The sequence below is a fragment of the Nothobranchius furzeri genome, chromosome 5 (assembly GCF_043380555.1).
Source record: "Nothobranchius furzeri strain GRZ-AD chromosome 5, NfurGRZ-RIMD1, whole genome shotgun sequence".
Taxonomy (NCBI): Eukaryota; Metazoa; Chordata; class Actinopteri; order Cyprinodontiformes; family Nothobranchiidae; genus Nothobranchius; species Nothobranchius furzeri.
In genome coordinates, this window is record NC_091745.1 from 56,933,941 (window position 1) to 56,950,785 (window position 16,845).

The 16,845-nt window shown below is 47.4% G+C and overlaps 2 protein-coding genes and 1 pseudogene across 2 annotated transcripts in view; 1 reads left to right on the forward strand and 2 right to left on the reverse strand.

Annotated features, from left to right (window-relative positions):
* Positions 1-2,916: 2,916 nt before the first annotated feature.
* On the reverse strand, positions 2,917-9,323 carry LOC139070190 (uncharacterized; annotated as a pseudogene).
* Positions 8,624-16,690, reverse strand: LOC107378965 (junctional adhesion molecule A). The gene is made up of 9 exons (XM_015949485.3): positions 16,460-16,690; positions 14,018-14,138; positions 13,794-13,924; positions 13,525-13,601; positions 13,255-13,460; positions 11,019-11,282; positions 10,627-10,926; positions 10,309-10,408; positions 8,624-9,394 (listed from the first exon to the last, which is right to left on the reverse strand). The coding sequence occupies exons 2-9, from the start codon at positions 14,064-14,066 to the stop codon at positions 9,331-9,333; spliced, it is 1,191 nt and encodes a 396-aa protein (XP_015804971.3). The 5' UTR covers positions 14,067-14,138; positions 16,460-16,690; the 3' UTR covers positions 8,624-9,330.
* Positions 16,623-16,845, forward strand: part of hpn (hepsin) — a 58,785-nt gene continuing 58,562 nt past the window's right edge. Inside the window, exon 1 of the mRNA XM_054740650.2 lies at positions 16,623-16,760. The gene's annotated coding sequence lies outside the window, so the exon portion shown is untranslated. The remainder of the gene's footprint in view (positions 16,761-16,845) is intronic.

Genomic DNA, 16,845 nt, shown 5'->3' on the forward strand with positions numbered 1-16,845 from the left:
GAGAAGAACAAGATTGCGATCTGATTGTCCCAGAGGAGGTCTTGTTTTGGACATGTATGCATTCTTTACATTTGCATAACACAAATCCAATGTCTTGTTTTCTCTGGTGGAGCAGCTGACAAACTGTTGAAATGTTGGAAGTGTAGCAGAGAGTGAGACATGATTAAAATCACCAGATATAGCCACAAATGCATTGGGGTGCTGGGTTTGTAGCTTAGCGACAACGGAACTGATGGCATCACATGCATTCTCAGCAATGGCTGAAGGTGGAATATAAACAGTTGCCAAGACAACACTGGTGAACTCTCTTGGCAAATAATATGGGCGACAACTTACTGTCAAGAGTTCAACATCTGGGCTGCAGAGACGACATTTCACTGAAACATGACATGGATGGCACCTTCTGTTGATGAGAAGCACTGCCACTCCACCTCCTTTTCTTTTCCCGCTCTTCTTCAGATCTCTGTCTGCTCGTACAGTCAGGAATCCTGGCAGAGAGACGCTGGAATCGGGGATATGGTTCTGCAGCCACTTCTCAGTGAAACACATAACACTACACTGCCGATACTCTGGCTGAGTCCTTGAAAGGGCTTGGAGTTCATCCATCTTGTTAGCCAGTGATCTCACATTGCCCATTATGATGGATAGAAAAGATGGTTTGAATTTCCTCTTTCTCTGTCTCCGTTTTGCTCCCGCTCTGCACCCACGTTTCTTGCGTTTTAGCTCATTTGGGATTTGTGGCTTCAGTTGAGGTATTATTTCAGCCTTCCCAATGTTAATCAGCTGCTCCCGATTGTAAACAGCTTGTTGCCATGGTTACGCATCATAACAAATGCTCAAAAAGTGAAAAAAGTGAAAAAATAGCAGTAAAAATCCTCCAAGCTTCACAGCACCAGAAACAGAAAAGTAAATTGTCCAAAAAAATACCGTTTTTCTTGAGAAACTAGAAGAAAAATGTCCAAGAAAAGGCAAAACGTACATATAGTCAACAAAGCTACTCCAACATGCAGCCACCCAGAGCAGCGCAGTTCCGGGCTAATGTTGACAGAGAGACTCATTGGATGTTTTTGAAAATACATCATAATTGATGATATCGGCTTGGATATCTTGCAGCTTGATACAATTATTGGCAATAACCATGTTCACAATGGCAGCCTCTTGTGCACGGGTGAACATAGGGCCCCTTCCACCTTGATGCCCTCAACCTATGTGAAAAATATACTGTATATATGAAAAAATACACATGCAGCCTATTGTCAAATGTCACAGTAAACAATATTGATGATAAGTACAGCAAGTCTCAGTTTCAGTGTAGTGTTAGCTTACCTAGTTCCTCGATAAAATGTCCGAATTACTGACGCAACAGTATTTCTGCTGAGATTGGGTTGAACTCTTTGTCCAGCTTCCATCAGTGTCAGTCCATGGTTGACAACATGGTCAGTAAGTGCACGGATTTCTCGAGTCAAATTTGGTCTTTGTCTTCTTTGTTCAGGTTCTATCAACTCTTTAAGTCCTTCTCTACCTCTTCCTCTAACTCCTTATCCTCTTCCTCTACCTCCTTCTTCTCCTCTTTCAGCTCCCCCTCTCATTCTCACTCCTCTTCTAGCTCCTTCCATTTGTGGTGAGTACAGGTGAACTCACCTGCTGCCTTTTATAGCACACCTGAGTGCTGCATTTTCAAATTAGCACGTGTGTGCTTCAACACCTTGTGGATGTGACGATCCAATTCGTTTATTAGTGTGATCATTGGCAATCTGGGGCTTTGCAATGACAAGGAAGTGACCTCATAATCCTTATCTGTGTCTAAGCTGTCGAAATGTGTGTAGAGTTTTTCAAATCACTGTGTGTAATGTTGTGTGAAAAGAGTGAAGAAGACATTGTGTGTAATGTGTTGCAAATCTGTGGCGGTCTTTTGCTCCCTGGAGTAGAATTTTGCCAATTGTGTGAAAATTTTTGTTTTAGAGTGTAAACAACTGAAAAAAAAACCCATAAGACTAAAATTAAGGCGTAATTAGAAATTATTTAAAATACTTTCTTCATCTTTAGCTGTCAGTTCTTTCATCATCCTTGGAAGTGGACTTGGTCTTTTTATCTTATTGTTGGTCTTACTGGTTATTCTGTGGCCTTGGTAGGTATTAATGTCAGTCTCTACAAACCTTCAAAAATGTGTGTGTGTGTGTGTGTGTGTGTGTGTGTGTGTGTGTGTGTGTGCATGCGTGTGTGCGTGCAGTGTTGGGGAGAATACTTCTTAAATGCATTTAGTTACAGAATATAGAAACCCTGCTTTAAAATGTATTTTGTAACGTATTCCGTTACTTTGCTTAATCCTGGTATTGTATTCTAAATAAACATCTACTGTAACAATCAGCATTTAAGTCTATAAAATGCCACAATGTGCGTTGGTAGCTACTTCCAAAGGAAAACAGACGACATGTTTATGCTAAACAATATGAACTGACTGGGGCAAATAAAACAATTACATTATTTTTGTTACTTTATTTATCAAAGTATCAACAGATTCTGTTTCTGTAATAAAGTGACAAAGTGGTTGAATATAGCACATCATTACTGTCTTTAACACCATACAGGCACTGGTGAATAAAGCACTAAGAAAGCAAAATAGATAAATACTTTTCATAAACTGTGTCTTTCTAGAGGATGCAGGCTATAAAAATAACTTACTTTAAAGGGATATTCCACCCCAAAGTGAAAATGTGTCTATTACCATATTCCCCAGAGTTAGATAAGTGAGAAAAAAGCATTTTGTAACCAGCACAGTAATTCTCCTGATGCGGCAGCAGTCCGTTAGCTTTTGCCTAGCATACAAAAATGGAGTTAATGGAAACTTTAGGTTACTGTCGTAACCCCGGTTCTCTGAGTAACATGAGTGAGATGTCTCACTATGGGATACGCCACTCCGCGGATTCCTCAGAAGCACTTATCTCAATACGCCAATCCTGATTGGCCAGTGACCGTGACGTACGCGTCACCTGCTACTATAAGTAGCAAGCGTCCCAACGCACGCACCATTCAAGATAAACACCTCTTCTCGCTTCGCCCAGCAAGAAGGGTTGTCTGGTGAGACATCTCACTCATGTTACTCAGAGAACCGGGGTTACGACAGTAACCTAAAGTTCTCTTTCTTAACATTCGTTTCGATGTCTCACTATGGGATATGGAGACTCCCGTATTGCCAGACAGCTTATCCAGCGATCACCAACCTACAGGGATACGTCTTGGCCCGCCAAAGACCCCACACTCAGAATCGTGTGAGTCATTGCAGGGACCGAAACATCAAGCTTATAGAAGCGTGCAAATGCAAGTGGAGAAGCCCAACTTGCTGCAGCACAAATCTCCTGGATTGACAGCCCCCGAAAAAGGGCCCAAGAGGCAGACAGGCCCCTGGGCCCTGAGCCCAACAGGTGCCTGAATGCCCTGACAGGAGTAAGCCATAGAAATAGCCTCCACAATCCAGTGGGAAAGCCGCTGCTTTGTGACGGGTTTCCCCTTACGAGGCCCACCCCATGACACCAAAAGCTGGTCCCCCCTGCGAAGGTTCTCCGTCCGATTCACATACTCCTTGAGCGCGCGAATCGGACACAGCTTGTGCCACCGCTCCTCCTCAGGAGAGGAGAAGGGTGGTGGGTAGAAAGCTGTGAGGATAATAGGAGAAAAGGAGCCCACTACCTTAGGCACAAAGGCAGGGTTGGGCTTCAAGGACACCTTCATGTCACCTGGTGCAAACTGGGTGCAGGATGGGTGCACAGAGAGAGCCTGTAAGTCACTAACTCGCTTTGCAGATACCAAAGCCAGGAGTAGCACCACCTTAAGAGACAGGATCTTAAGGTCCAGGCTGTCCATAGGTTCAAATGGAGGCCCGGAGAGGGCCGACAGCACCAAGGACAGATCCCATGAGGGCACCAGGGGTCGGGACACAGGGAGAAGCCTGCGCGCGCCCCTCATGAAGCTACACACCAGGGGGTGTCGACCTGCCAATTTCTTCCCAAAACCCAAGTGTCGGGCAGAAATGGCTGCTAGGTACACTTTAATGGTGGAGAAAGTCTTCTTCCCATCCAACAAGTCTTGCAGGAAAGACAGAATGATGTTCACCGGGCATTGGAAGGGTGAGACCTCCCTACCCTGACACCAGGCTTCAAACACCCTCCATTTACAGTCATATAGGGACCTAGTGGAGGGGGCCCTAGCATTCTGAATGGTTCGAATGACTGCCTGGGGCAGCTCTGCTGACACTAGCCCGCACCCCTCAGGGGCCAGGCCCACAGGGCCAGCCATTCTGGATGAGGGTGGAAGATCGAGCCTCCCGCTTGGGACACCAGGTCCCTGTGAAGCGGCAGTTTCCAAGGATGGCCCTCCAGGAGTTGGAAAATGTCTGCCACCCAATGCATGGCTGGCCAGTATGGGGCCACCAGAATGAGAGTGTGGCGCTGGGTTCGTACCCTCAGCAAGGTGGGTGGTATCAGGGCCACTGGGGGAAAAGCGTAAAGCAGTCTCCGTGGCCAGTCATGCGCCAGCGCGTCCACGCCGAGTGGAGCGTCTCGGTCGCGCAGGGAGAAAAACAGTGGACACTGAGCATTCTCCTTGGAGGCAAAAAGATCCACTACGGCTGTGCCGAACCGGATCCAAATCTGTTCCAACACAGCTGGATGCAGGCTCCAATCCCCGTACAGGGGTGTCCCTCTGGACAACAGATACGCCCCCCGATTCAGAACACCCGGGACATGGGTGGCTCTGATTGAGAGGAGATGCCTGCTGCACCATAGGATCAGTCTGCGTGCCAGCGTGTGTAACCGCATGGAGCGCAGCCCCCCCTGGTGGTTTATATAAGCCACAGTCGTGGTGTTGTCTGTTCTCACTAGGACACGATGGCCGGAGAGAAAAGGCAGGAAGCGCCTCAGGGCCAGAAAGACCGCGAGGAGTTCCAGATAATTTATGTGTGTCCCCCAGAGCTCTCTGCTCCACACACCCCTGACAGAGCGACCATCCAGGAGCCCCCCCAACCTGACAGGCTCGCATCTGTCGTGACCACTTTCCTCACGAGAACCAATCCCAAAGGCACCCCTTGTGCCAAGAGGGAGGGGTGACGCCAACAGCGGAGCGCCGCGACGCACGCTACAGAGACCGTCACCCTGCGCGCTCTGTGGCGCACTGGAGACCCAGAGAAGCCACCCAGCGTTGAAAATCTCTCATGTGTAGACGGCCGAGTGGTACCACTGAAATAGCCGACGCCATGAGACCCACAAGCCTGAGGCATAACGCAAACCGCACCGAACTGTGTAGGCGGAAGCGCGCCAGGCAGAGCGAGAGCGCGTTCACGCGCGGTGTCGAGAGACGGGCCGTGAACGCCCCTGAGTCCAGATTCAGACCTAGAAAGGTTATTTTCTGGGAGGGGAGTAAAGCGCTTTTCTGCCAGTTTATTCTGAAACCTAGACCACACAAGTGATGGATCACAACCAGCGTGTTTGACGCTGCCTCCTCTCTGGATCGTGCCAGCAGGAGCCAGTCGTCTAAATACGTGGCCAGCCGAATGCCCCTCCCTCTCAGAGGGGCGATCGCTGCCTCCGTACACCTGACAAACACCCTCGGGCTCAGCGAGAGGCCGAATGGGAGCACGGTGTATTCGTAACACACTCCCTGAAAGGCAAACCTCAGAAATTTCCTGTGTGGAGGGTACACGGGAATATGAAAGTATGCGTCCCTCAGGTCGATTGAGGTGAACCAGTCGTTCTGGTGAATCAGACGCAAAAGGGATGAGAGCGTGAGCATTTTGAATCTGTACTTTCTGAGGCATCGGTTCAGGGCCCTCATATCCAGGATCGGGCGAATCCCGGTCCCTCCCCGTTTCGGGACCAGGAAGTACCTGGAGTAGAAACCGCTCTGAGACCGATCGGGAGGCACAATGCATATCGCTCCCTTCTCCAGCAGGGAGGAGATTTCTCCCTGAAGGATGTGAGCTGACGTCCCCTGGGCGTGGGAGAACACTACGCCGGAGAATCGAGGAGGAACTGAGGCGAATTGGAGCCTGTAACCTCTCGAAATAGTTCTCAGCACCCAACGTGAAGCAGAAACCGCTGACCATTCCTCCATGTGAGTGGAGAGCGGTGACAGTCACACAGCCGTGACACACGGAGCACCAGCTCCCTCCAGAGGTTGTGGGGCAGCGGTGCTCGTGGCAACCACTGCGCATGCGCGGGGGCTTTGTGCTTTGACGGCCCAGGCGTACGGGGACGACGTGTGGCTGGCGGGTAAGTCCGCCAGGGGCCGCCCCCGCCTGGTTCCGCTCATGGGTAACATTTTTATTGATTTTTGCTGCGCCCTTGACATTTTGTCTGGATGCGTCAGCGAACGTTTTAATGCTCCTTGAGCGTGACATGTTTGTGAAAAACAATGTGAGTGCTTGTGACGTGTGTTTTGAGCCGGCACAGCCGGCTGCACGTCCTGGCCCCACCCTGGACCGCTCGGGGACTCTGCCGGAGGGGTTCCGTGAGGGGGGGAGAAGGCACCATGGCAACATCGAACAGGAGGAGCTGGCGAACGGGGAACTGCCAGCTGCAGCATCGGGAGGGAAAGAACTCCGTCAGGCTGCCCTCTTCTTCTTCCTCACCTGCTGACCGCTGGGTCGGGTGGGTTGTCCCGACGGCGGAGCGGCTTGGTTGCCGGATCTCTGAGGCCAAACTGGTCGAAGCGCTGAGCCCGAAGGAGCTGGTTGGACAGCTTGAGGCTTCGGGCGCTTTGGGATCCGGAACTGAGGCTGGGCTCTGGCAGCTGCCTGGGGAAGGTTCAGCCGAGCCAGCAGCGCCGGTGAGGGCTTACGGGGAAGGCAGAGATGAAGGGCTTCATCCTCTTTCTTTTTGGCCTCACACCGTTGCTGCATTGATGCCAGGGCAGAGCCAAAAATACCTTCAGGCACGATTGGCATGTCCAAAATGTCCTCCTTCTCTCTATCAGAGAGGTTGGTGAGGTTCAGCCATCGTGCACGTTCTTGAAGCACCATCATGCCCATAGCTTTTCCCGTGGCCTGGACCGCGCAGCGCTGCACACGCAGGCAGATGTCGGTCAGTACGGTGATTTCCTCCCACACCTCCGGGTCCGGCTTCGTATTCATGTCCTCACAGAGCTCGGCTTGGTACGCCGAGAGCATGGAGGAGACGTTCAAAGCTCGGACCGAGATGGCGGCAGCCTTGTACGCCCTCTCGTTCAGCGCCGACTGGAAGCGGTCCGCCTTCGCAGGGAGAGCGGGAGGCCTGGAGGAAGTTGCCGAGAGCCGTGGGTGCAGGTGTGCTGCAACCAGCGGTTCCATCAGCGGCATGCGAAGCATGCCAGCCTTCTCCATCCCCTCGAAGTCCAGCGAGGAGGCTCCTTGGACAGGAGACCTGGAGCTGAAAGGGTGTTTGTCCCAGGAAGAACTCACTTCTTGGAGAAGCTCCGGGAAGGCGGGAAGGAGAGGCTTTGCCGCCCTTGTGGCCTGAGGCAGCTTCTTTCCCTCGTAGCGGGATCTGACAGCCTCGGTGACCACGGTGGGCCAAGGGATGTTGAGCCTGGTCGCAGCGCGTCGGCAGACTGACTGCATGTCCAGGTGGGCGGCCGGAGAAGCCGCTCCATTCCTGGGAGAGTACGGAAAGCTAGGCATGGAGGCCTGAGCGATGGGGAGAAAAACGTCGTCATCCTCATCCTCCTCTGAAATGAGGAGTTCCGAGGTGTCCTCGTCGTCTCCGTAGTCCAACTCCAACACGTCCTCGATGGGGTGGCTCGGACCGGCCGGTTCGAGCTGTGAGCCCCAGCTGAGTTCGGCACACGGTTCCGGCTCCGGGAGGACATGTTCGCTGGCGTCCCCAGGCGGTGGCCCAGGGGCCGGCAGGCAAGGGTCCTTCCCCGACAGGCTAGCTTGGCGCGCTAGCCGCCGGCGAAGGCTCTTCAGGGTGAAGCAAGCGCAGCTCTCACATGACCCGGGGACTTCCAATGCCAGCTGGGCGTGTTCCAGCCCGAGGCAGCTCGAGCAGACCTTGTGCGGGTCTTTGCTTGAGATTTTGTTCCCACAGGTACAGAGGCGAGCTCCTGCGCCGTCGACTCCTCTGGTGGGAGGAGCGGCTTCCATGCTGGCTAACTGGTGTGTTAGCAAGAGAACGAACAGATGCACTGGAGTGTGAAGCTGCTCGTTATGCCCCGAACCTATGGTGAAGGTCAGGACAGGACGGTAAGTTAACGTTCGGCGACGGAGAGAATATTAGCTGGCTCCGTCTGTGAACAGTTGAGTTAACTTACCTTAGAGATAAGCGACCACCGAAGCGAGAAGAGGTGATTGAATGGTGCGTGCGTTGGGACGCTTGCTACTTATAGTAGCAGGTGACGCGTACGTCACGGTCACTGGCCAATCAGGATTGGCGTATTGAGATAAGTGCTTCTGAGGAATCCGCGGAGTGGCGTATCCCATAGTGAGACATCGAAACGAATGTTAAGAAAGAGAACTAGTAGCAACTTGGTTGCAAATGACTCAATAATGATATTTATTCCTGAAGCTGAAGAGCTCATGTGTGATTGGTGTGAATAAATCTTACGTTTTGCATTATGACACTTATGTTTTAAACAATCACATGAAAAATCATGACATAATCATGTTTTCTTTAATTGCAGCATAAATGTATTTCTATTAGAATGAGATCCCTTTCTTTTTTATTAACAGCTAATGTACGGTAACTATTTATTTTCATTGTTTTGATATAAAATCCTTCTACTGTGGTAGTTCTGTAAATCTTCACTTACATTATGATAAATAATCATTAAATATGAATATCTTGAAACAAAACTAAAGCCTGTGTTCTACTTCCACTTTGCACAAACACCAGATAAACCAACACTTTAACTGATTCCAGTTATTATTTACTTTAGAGCAGACATCCCAGATCATTTTATAAACAGTTGTTATAAACAGTGAGTCACTGTCCTGCTGGCTTTCACCCTCCTCCCTCCAGTTTCCATTTCAGACACACAAACAGAAAGGTTACGGCTCCTAATTGAGCCCCACAAAGTGTTTCTCTTATCATTTTGAGAACCTCAGCCAGTTAATAAGTTCTTCTTTTTCAACTTCCTGATGCTGAGTTTAGTGACTGCATAAAAATGTGTGGTCTGGATGTGTAATGAGCTGAGGAGGACATTCAAACTCACGTCTGGTCTATGTAACACAATAAACAAAGGTCTTAGGAGGGAGGAAAACATGCTTTTTATTGTCAAAATAACTTAAATACATGTGAGCTGTATATTTTACGTCTTGCAGGGTGGAGCAGACGCGAGAAATCTCCGTATAGCATGTGTTCGTTAGGTTTCTGTGGTCGTTATCTCAGTGAGGACGTAGGATCGGTTTCTAGTTGCCTTCTGTTTTCTGAAAACACACAACAGACATGAGCATTACAGTTTAAATTTCCTCCACACCAGATCTGATTAATGTGTTAAAGGTTGGAAATAATTATTACAACATTCTGTATGTGTATATATATATATATATATATATATATATATATATATATATATATATATATATATATATATATATATATTAGGACAAGAAAGCCCTCCGGTCACCTTTAATCATTTTGGATCATTTTGGATTTGGGTCAGCTGCAACTTGCCGTTTGCTTGTCAATCTAGATAGAACTCATCTTTATTTCTCCAAACTGTGGCTGTTCAAAAGCCAATGATAAGAAGTACAAAGAATCTCACTTCAAAGTACCTCAGATATTGCTTGAAAGTTTTTTTTTCATAGGTAAATTGGATATTTTTTATTTAAGTGGCACATGTATGAATATATATTATTGTATTTATACACTCTTCCATCCGTTTTCGGCTGCTTGTTCGGGGTCGGGTCGTGGGGGTAGCAGCCTATGCACACTTCCCTCTCCCCAGCCAATTGGGCCAGGTCCTCCGGGGGAGCCACAAGGCGTTCCCTGGCCAGCTGAGAGACATAGTTCCTCCAGTGTGTCCTGGGTCTTCCTTTAGGTCTCCTCCCAGTTGGACATACCTGGAAAACGTCACCATGGAGGCGTCCTAACTAGATGACTGAGCCACCTCAGCTGACTCCTCTCGATGGGGAGGAGCAGCGGGTCTACTCTCAGCCCCTCCTGGATGACCGAGCTTCTCACCCTATCTCTCCCTTAGAGATAGGGTGAGGGTAAAAACAGTATTGTGTTCAAGATGTCTAATGAAAACACCCTTAAATCCCAGCATCATTAAGGAGACCCTCTGAAGGGACATGCTACATTAACACTGACCACAGACTCAGAGACATGAAGGCCTCACCTCAACATCAGAAACACAACTAAGGCGACAATAACGACCAGGATGCCAACAGTAACTCCGATCAGCACCACTCTGCTTTCTGATGAGTCAGACGATGTTGCTGTGAAAACAAAAAGTGTTGGGAAGTTTTGTTAATCCATTTAAACGCTTCAAGCCTGGAAAGAAAGAACATTTTTATGAGCTAATTTAACTAGTTTCATATAATCTGGACACACGTTTGCTTGTTTGGCTCCACTGTTGTTTTTTTTTTTTGAAGAACAAACACAACTGCTGAAACAGGGTTTGCACATTTGTTGAACGATTTTTTTATCCACAAACCTCTAGACCCTCCGAGAGTCACGCTGGAAGTCTGTGATCCGTGGCTGTTTTGTGCCACACAGCAGAGCTGGCCGTTCTCCTCAGCGGTGATGTTGGCGCTACTTTGTGTTGAGCCTCTTCCTTTCCATGCAGCCAGGCTTTGTTTCCCTTGATAACGGCTCCTGTCAGCCGTCGGGGAACAAGCTGAGCCCTGGTACCAGGTGAACGTGTGCACGGGAGGGTTAGCATCACTGCTGCAGGTCAGAGTCACAGTGAGACCTCCAGTAGGCCACATGTAGATGACCGTGTCACGAGGAGGGTCTACACAAGAGGCATTGTTGAGCATCACACATCAAACAAGTCTCAAAGTAAAGTATAATCTCAGTATTTCATAGATAATCAGCCTTACTCACACTGTACAGCAACAGCCAGCATGGTTGAGTTCTGCACCTTATCTCTAGTCTGTATCTGACAGTAGTAGATGCCAGAGTCACTCGGTGTAACTTCACTGGTTTTCCACACCTGCCCATTATGAATTACACTGGTTTTTCTGCTCTTGTACCATCTGAAGCTGGTCTGTGATGTGGCTGCTGGGCTGCAGCAGGCCAGGCGTAGGGCTTCACCCTCAGCGATGACTCTGGACGGACTTGCCAGCACCGAGACTGCGCTGGCTGATTCTGGAAACACAAAGTGAAGAGAAACGTATCAATTCAAGCCTCACATGACTTTAGAGATACAGGTTTTTGAAATGAACTACATTTGATAATCTTCAATTTTTAGGAAAATAGTCCGTCACAGAGCTTTGTCTGCTTTATTATTTCTAAAACTTTTGGTCACTAATCTTTTACCAATAAAAAGTTAGTTCTCTCTCTCTCTCTCTCTCTCTCTCTCTCTCTCTCTCTCTCTCTCTCTCTCTCTCTCTCTCTCTCTCTCTCTCTACCAGGGTCCCAGTAGCTTGTTTGAGAGTGATACAGCCACCACAGCTCTAGCCTAGTGAACTAGACCAAATTCTTGCTTTGCAAAGAATGGTCTAGGCATGCTCCATTGGAACCTCAGCAGCTCCTACCAGGACTATGGCTAGCCAATCACAGCTCTCTAGAGGGGTTTCAAACACATAAAGAGCTGTGATTGGTCCATAATGGTGGGCCAATCATAGTGCTCTATCTGCTTAGTGAACAAATCACAGAGCTTTATCCGCTTTGTGGGCCAATCAGGGCACTCTATATGCCTGGTGGGTGGGATGATGCCACAGAGTGAAACAAGAGTATGTCACATTCATTGTCCAGTGGAATGCGGAGATCATTTGAAAGACAACGGTAGAACCCGCCCCACAACCGAGAGCCGTCAACGGAGCGTGGCCAGACTAAATAATACATTTATTTAGTCTGGCTTGCCAGGCTACCACAGCTCCACACTAATGTGAGATCTCCTTTTTCTACCAGCACGGGTTTGGTGGTGCTGCTCACTCTGGCCCAAGCTGGTCCCACTAGTGTTCAGTGGGGTTGAGGTCAGGACTGCAGACAGTCTTTATCCTCTTCACTCATCCTGGAGGTGTTCCCTGAAACCCCCCGCCTCGTCGGCCTACAGTTGCCATCTTTGAGCTAGAATTTGGTCCCAAATGGTACAAAACAAGATTTATTAGCAGAATAGGTTGTTTAGCAGAGAAGATCCGGAGAATGTTTCAGAGCCACGACTGCCGCACTCAACTCTGCTCCTCAGCCCACCTCACATTTTGTTTAGTTGACAAGAAACCTGGAAACAAAACTAGTAAACATTTCTAATGTCAGGAGTCGGGATTGTCAGAGGTGATTGGCTATTGGTTTTCCTGCCTTTCATTCTGCAGGTTTCCACTGGAGGGCACTGTGGATACACCATCATCTAAGGGTGTTTACTGCAGGACACAGGAATACCCTCATCATCATCAGCAGGAGTATAAAACGGGCTAGAATCTCATCACTCATCACCACTCTTCTGGTTCATGACTCTTGGAAAGTACTCAACTCTGCTCCCAATGACAGTTCTTCAGAAAACTCCCGATGGGCTTCCTGGGCTAACGTTGGATCTCCCACTCATTACCGCCCAACATCAGCCGATTCACCCCTTTCCTCCCCAGCAAATCCACAGCCTCCTCACATCCCTCGGATCCTCAAACTTTGACCTGTATAAGTGTTGACCTGGTTCAACAACCTTTTATAGAGCTAATGGTGAAACGTCAGTTGTACTTCTCAAAAACGACTGAAAGCGATCGCAAACTCATCACTACTCTAATAAGTCATCTGTCACAGATATAAATCTGAGAGGAAGCTGAGTAAAAACTAGAAAACGTTCAGTCATGACCAAGATTTCACACCCAGACTGATCTGCTCGGAAAAAAACCCCCCGACAGAAAATGGTGAAGCAACACACAGAACAGACATGATGTGTGAAGATGACAAACAGGAAATTAGACGACTGACCAACATTAAGCAACAAGCGACCAAATAAAGACTAAGTGTAAAGGATGGAGCAGGAAGAGGTCTATTATAAGGAACGGAGTCATTCTAAAAGAAAAACAGAAAATAATCAAACATTTTTGTTTTGCTGGTATTAATAATGGTAGTAAAACAGCCTATATAATAACATAAATATCTTTAGACGTGATTATCTCACCTGCCACAAGGAGCTGAACGCCGCTCTGTGGAGGCATCTTCTCATCTGGATGGTTTGTGATGAGGTAGAACACGTAGGTCCCGCTGTCCGATGGTCGTAGGTCAGAAATACTCAGAGAGCAGTTCTTCGTTCCTGGTTGTCCCAGGTACTGCACCCGGTTCTGATAAGATGGATCTGGGAATATGTCAGCGCTGTGGAAAACATACCTGACAAGGAAAGATGTTGGACGATTAGGAAGTCTGATAAACCTTTTATAGTCTAGCACCGTACCTCTGTGTGATGCATCGACTGTCGCTGAGGCACCACATCTCAAACTGAACTTTGTATTCTTGTACTTCTGCAGCTTCCTGACAAAAAAAACAATTATTTAAACAAATAGGTTTTAGAAAATTATTCTAAAGTCTTATGTTAAAAAAAACTTTATTTTGTTTTCCTACTACTGGTAACTAATATTCTCCAGATTACGAAAATGAGCTCTCCTTGTTGGAGCGCTGAGGGATCTCTGGCTGTGAACAACAATGGCTCCTTTGTGGATGTACCTGTGCATCCCTTCTGCTTTCATCAGAGCTCAGTGGGTAGTCATAGGAACAAGGGAGGACCACTGAAGAACCAACCACAGCACATATGGGGGTGAGGGGGACATGCACTGACCAATCACCAGCCAGAATACCTGCAGATGACGCGTGTGTGTTGGGTTACAGAAAGTTAAAGAACACATGAACAGGAATTAGTTAATGCTGCAGAACAACAGTAGACATTTTACCTTCCATAGAAAGGGTGATAATCAACCAGTAGCTGCACTGATGTCCCATCTCTATTGTCCCTCGTCCTCTTGTCTGACCTTGTCTGTTCTTTGATGGTCGGTGATGCAAGCACTTCTCTTTCTGTCACATAAATGGTCAGAGGTCAGGTTGTTCAGCTTCTTTTTGTCACTCGAAATGTAAAAACTTCCTTGTCAGCAAAGAGAAACAGGAAATGGGTTAAGCCATTTATGGCCTCATCAGATCATCACTGGACCAGAGGACTACAGCAACACTTAAGAGTTTTTGTCTTAACCCTCTAACCCCATAGACTCATTTGCCCAAGAAGTCAAATATGGCGGTTCCAATCTCAGGGTTTAACAAAGTTAAAACCAAATAAAAAGTCTTTCCTGATAAAAAAAAAGAGGGCCTAATGCTAAAACACACACAGTTACAGCTCATCCAACAAAGGCTGTTTCTTGGATACAGAGCTCCAATCAGCCAGGATTCTCACATTGTCCTCCTTCTAAAGGTTTGATATGTTGGTGCTGCCAACAGCCTGCTCACTTTGCTGGGAACTGAGGGTATTTCTCGTGCCCATTAAGAGAAAACTGCTAAAGCCTGTCCACAGCTTGAGATTGGAACCACCATATTTGACTTATTGGGCAAATAGGCCTATGGGGTTACAGGGTAAAACAATAGGGTGCAATTCCCTTGGTGACATTGCTGGACTCTTTTCTTTGGAATCCACCAAAGATTTCGCTATTGCCAAAGCACACTAGCAGGAGGTTTCTGCCTGCTTTACAGCCATAGCTGCTTAGTGTGGCAGTAGCATATGGAGGCTAGCAATTAACGTTTTCAGTTTGCCAACTTTCAACATAAAAAACACACAAGAAAAAGATTTTTGCTTTATTGTTGACATCATGGGTCTTTTTGCATAACGGCTTAATTAGGGTGGCAGAGGAGTTAAATGCTTGCCCCATAACTGGAGGGTTGCAGGTTCAAGCCCTGATTGTCACAGTTACTGTGTCCTGGGGCAAGACACTTCACCCTCCTTGCCTGTGGTGGTAGTTGGAGAGACCGGTGGCACCATTGGCAGCCTTGCTTATGTCAGGGCTGCTGCTTATCACCATCGGCGAGTGAATGTGTGTGTGTGTGTGTGAATGGCTGGTTGTCTTGTAAAGCACCTTGGGGGTTGCAGAACCCTAGAAGGCTCTATATAAAATATGGGCTATTAACCATTTAGCATAATTTGGCTTCCGCTAACCTTAGCTTGTTTTTAGCATTAGCTACAGCTGGCTGCTGCAAGGTTTTTCACAATTCTGCTTTAAATCAGTAAGGGGAAAAGCAGGTAACTATTTTAGTGTTGATAGGAGAACAAGCGCCAGCAACAGTAAGTATAAAAAACATAAACATTTTATTAACCATTGGTTGCAAAAATGTGAACCTTAACGGACTGCTTATATAGATTTTTGATGCAGTCCGATATAACCCAATCACGGACATAGTTTATTTGGGTGGGGAGGGCAGGGGGAACATGTCCCCCCCCCCCCCCCCCCACTTTTTCCAAAGTCAATTTTTGTCCCCTGCACTTTTTACCATCCAAAAACAACATTACGCTTTATTAAATAGACTGGTTGAGCACTAGGACTAAGCAGAAAACAACCGCTGGTGTTGAAGCCTGTTTTACATTGGAATCATCCATAAGCTCATCTATTGGCTCCACTGATACTTGCTAACGTGTGATTGGCTGTTCCTGCCACCTGTGTACTTGACAGTTCTGCATTGCTGACATTGGATAAAAGAGCCTCTAGGCTGTAGTTTTATACATATTTTTTGTATACTTACTGTAAAGATACCCCCCAGTCTTCATGCTGGTTGTGTCCCCCGGCCCACTTCTAAAGTCAAAACTTTGTCCATGAATCCAATACAGTGTATTTGGACCAATATCGAATAACTTCCGCTATCGATATGGAACGGGACATCCCTAGCACTTTTTATACTTTTTTAGCTTATTCAGATAAATGTTTTCTGTCTCTTCTAAGGCTCCACCATGATAAACACGTTACAATAAAAGCTAACCAGGTATAGTTCGTCTGTCCTGAGGTGAAAACATGGATTACCGTAAAGCGTGACTGAGACAGAGAAGCTGCATGAATTTGCAAACGGAGAATCCTACTCACAAGGGCCAGAGAGTATTTTTATTTACCCTGTCAAGGGTCATTTTTGTACTGGCTCAAGAAAATGATTGAAAAATGAGAAAATGCTGCTTTCACACTCTTTTGTTTGGGTTTTCCACAAACCCACTCAGTTGGAAAACACAATATGATTTCATTACTATTGTAAAAACTATTACTATTGTAATAACAATTTTACTAAGATTCCATTCAGTCGTAGATGCTGACTCAGAATGATGCACACCTGCTGAGAGTTGGTATAAAGTACAGTTTATGACTGAAACCCACTTGATGTTAACAAGTCCCTTCCATCCAGGTGTGTTTCTGAAGACTGTGGGACACAATGTCCGCGCTCGTGCCTGTTCTTTGTCCACTCTGAGTCTGTGACGTCACTCGTCGCCCCTCTTGTGGCCGGCGGACCAGAACCGGAGGACCGAACTGCCGTAACTCTGCTTCAAGAGGCTCAAACTTCCGAATGTTGTTCTTCTCTCAGGTAGAAGCGGTAGCTGGTGGTTTTGGTTGAAGAACAACTGAAGAAAAGGCGAGGCGGCGACAGGAAACTTTGGCTTATTCCTTTTTTCTTTTTGGGGTCAGTAACCTGTGAGGAGAGGAAAACAGGAGTTATCCCCGCGGTGGTGTTGGGAGGGAATTATCTCTTATTCTTTTTGCTTTTT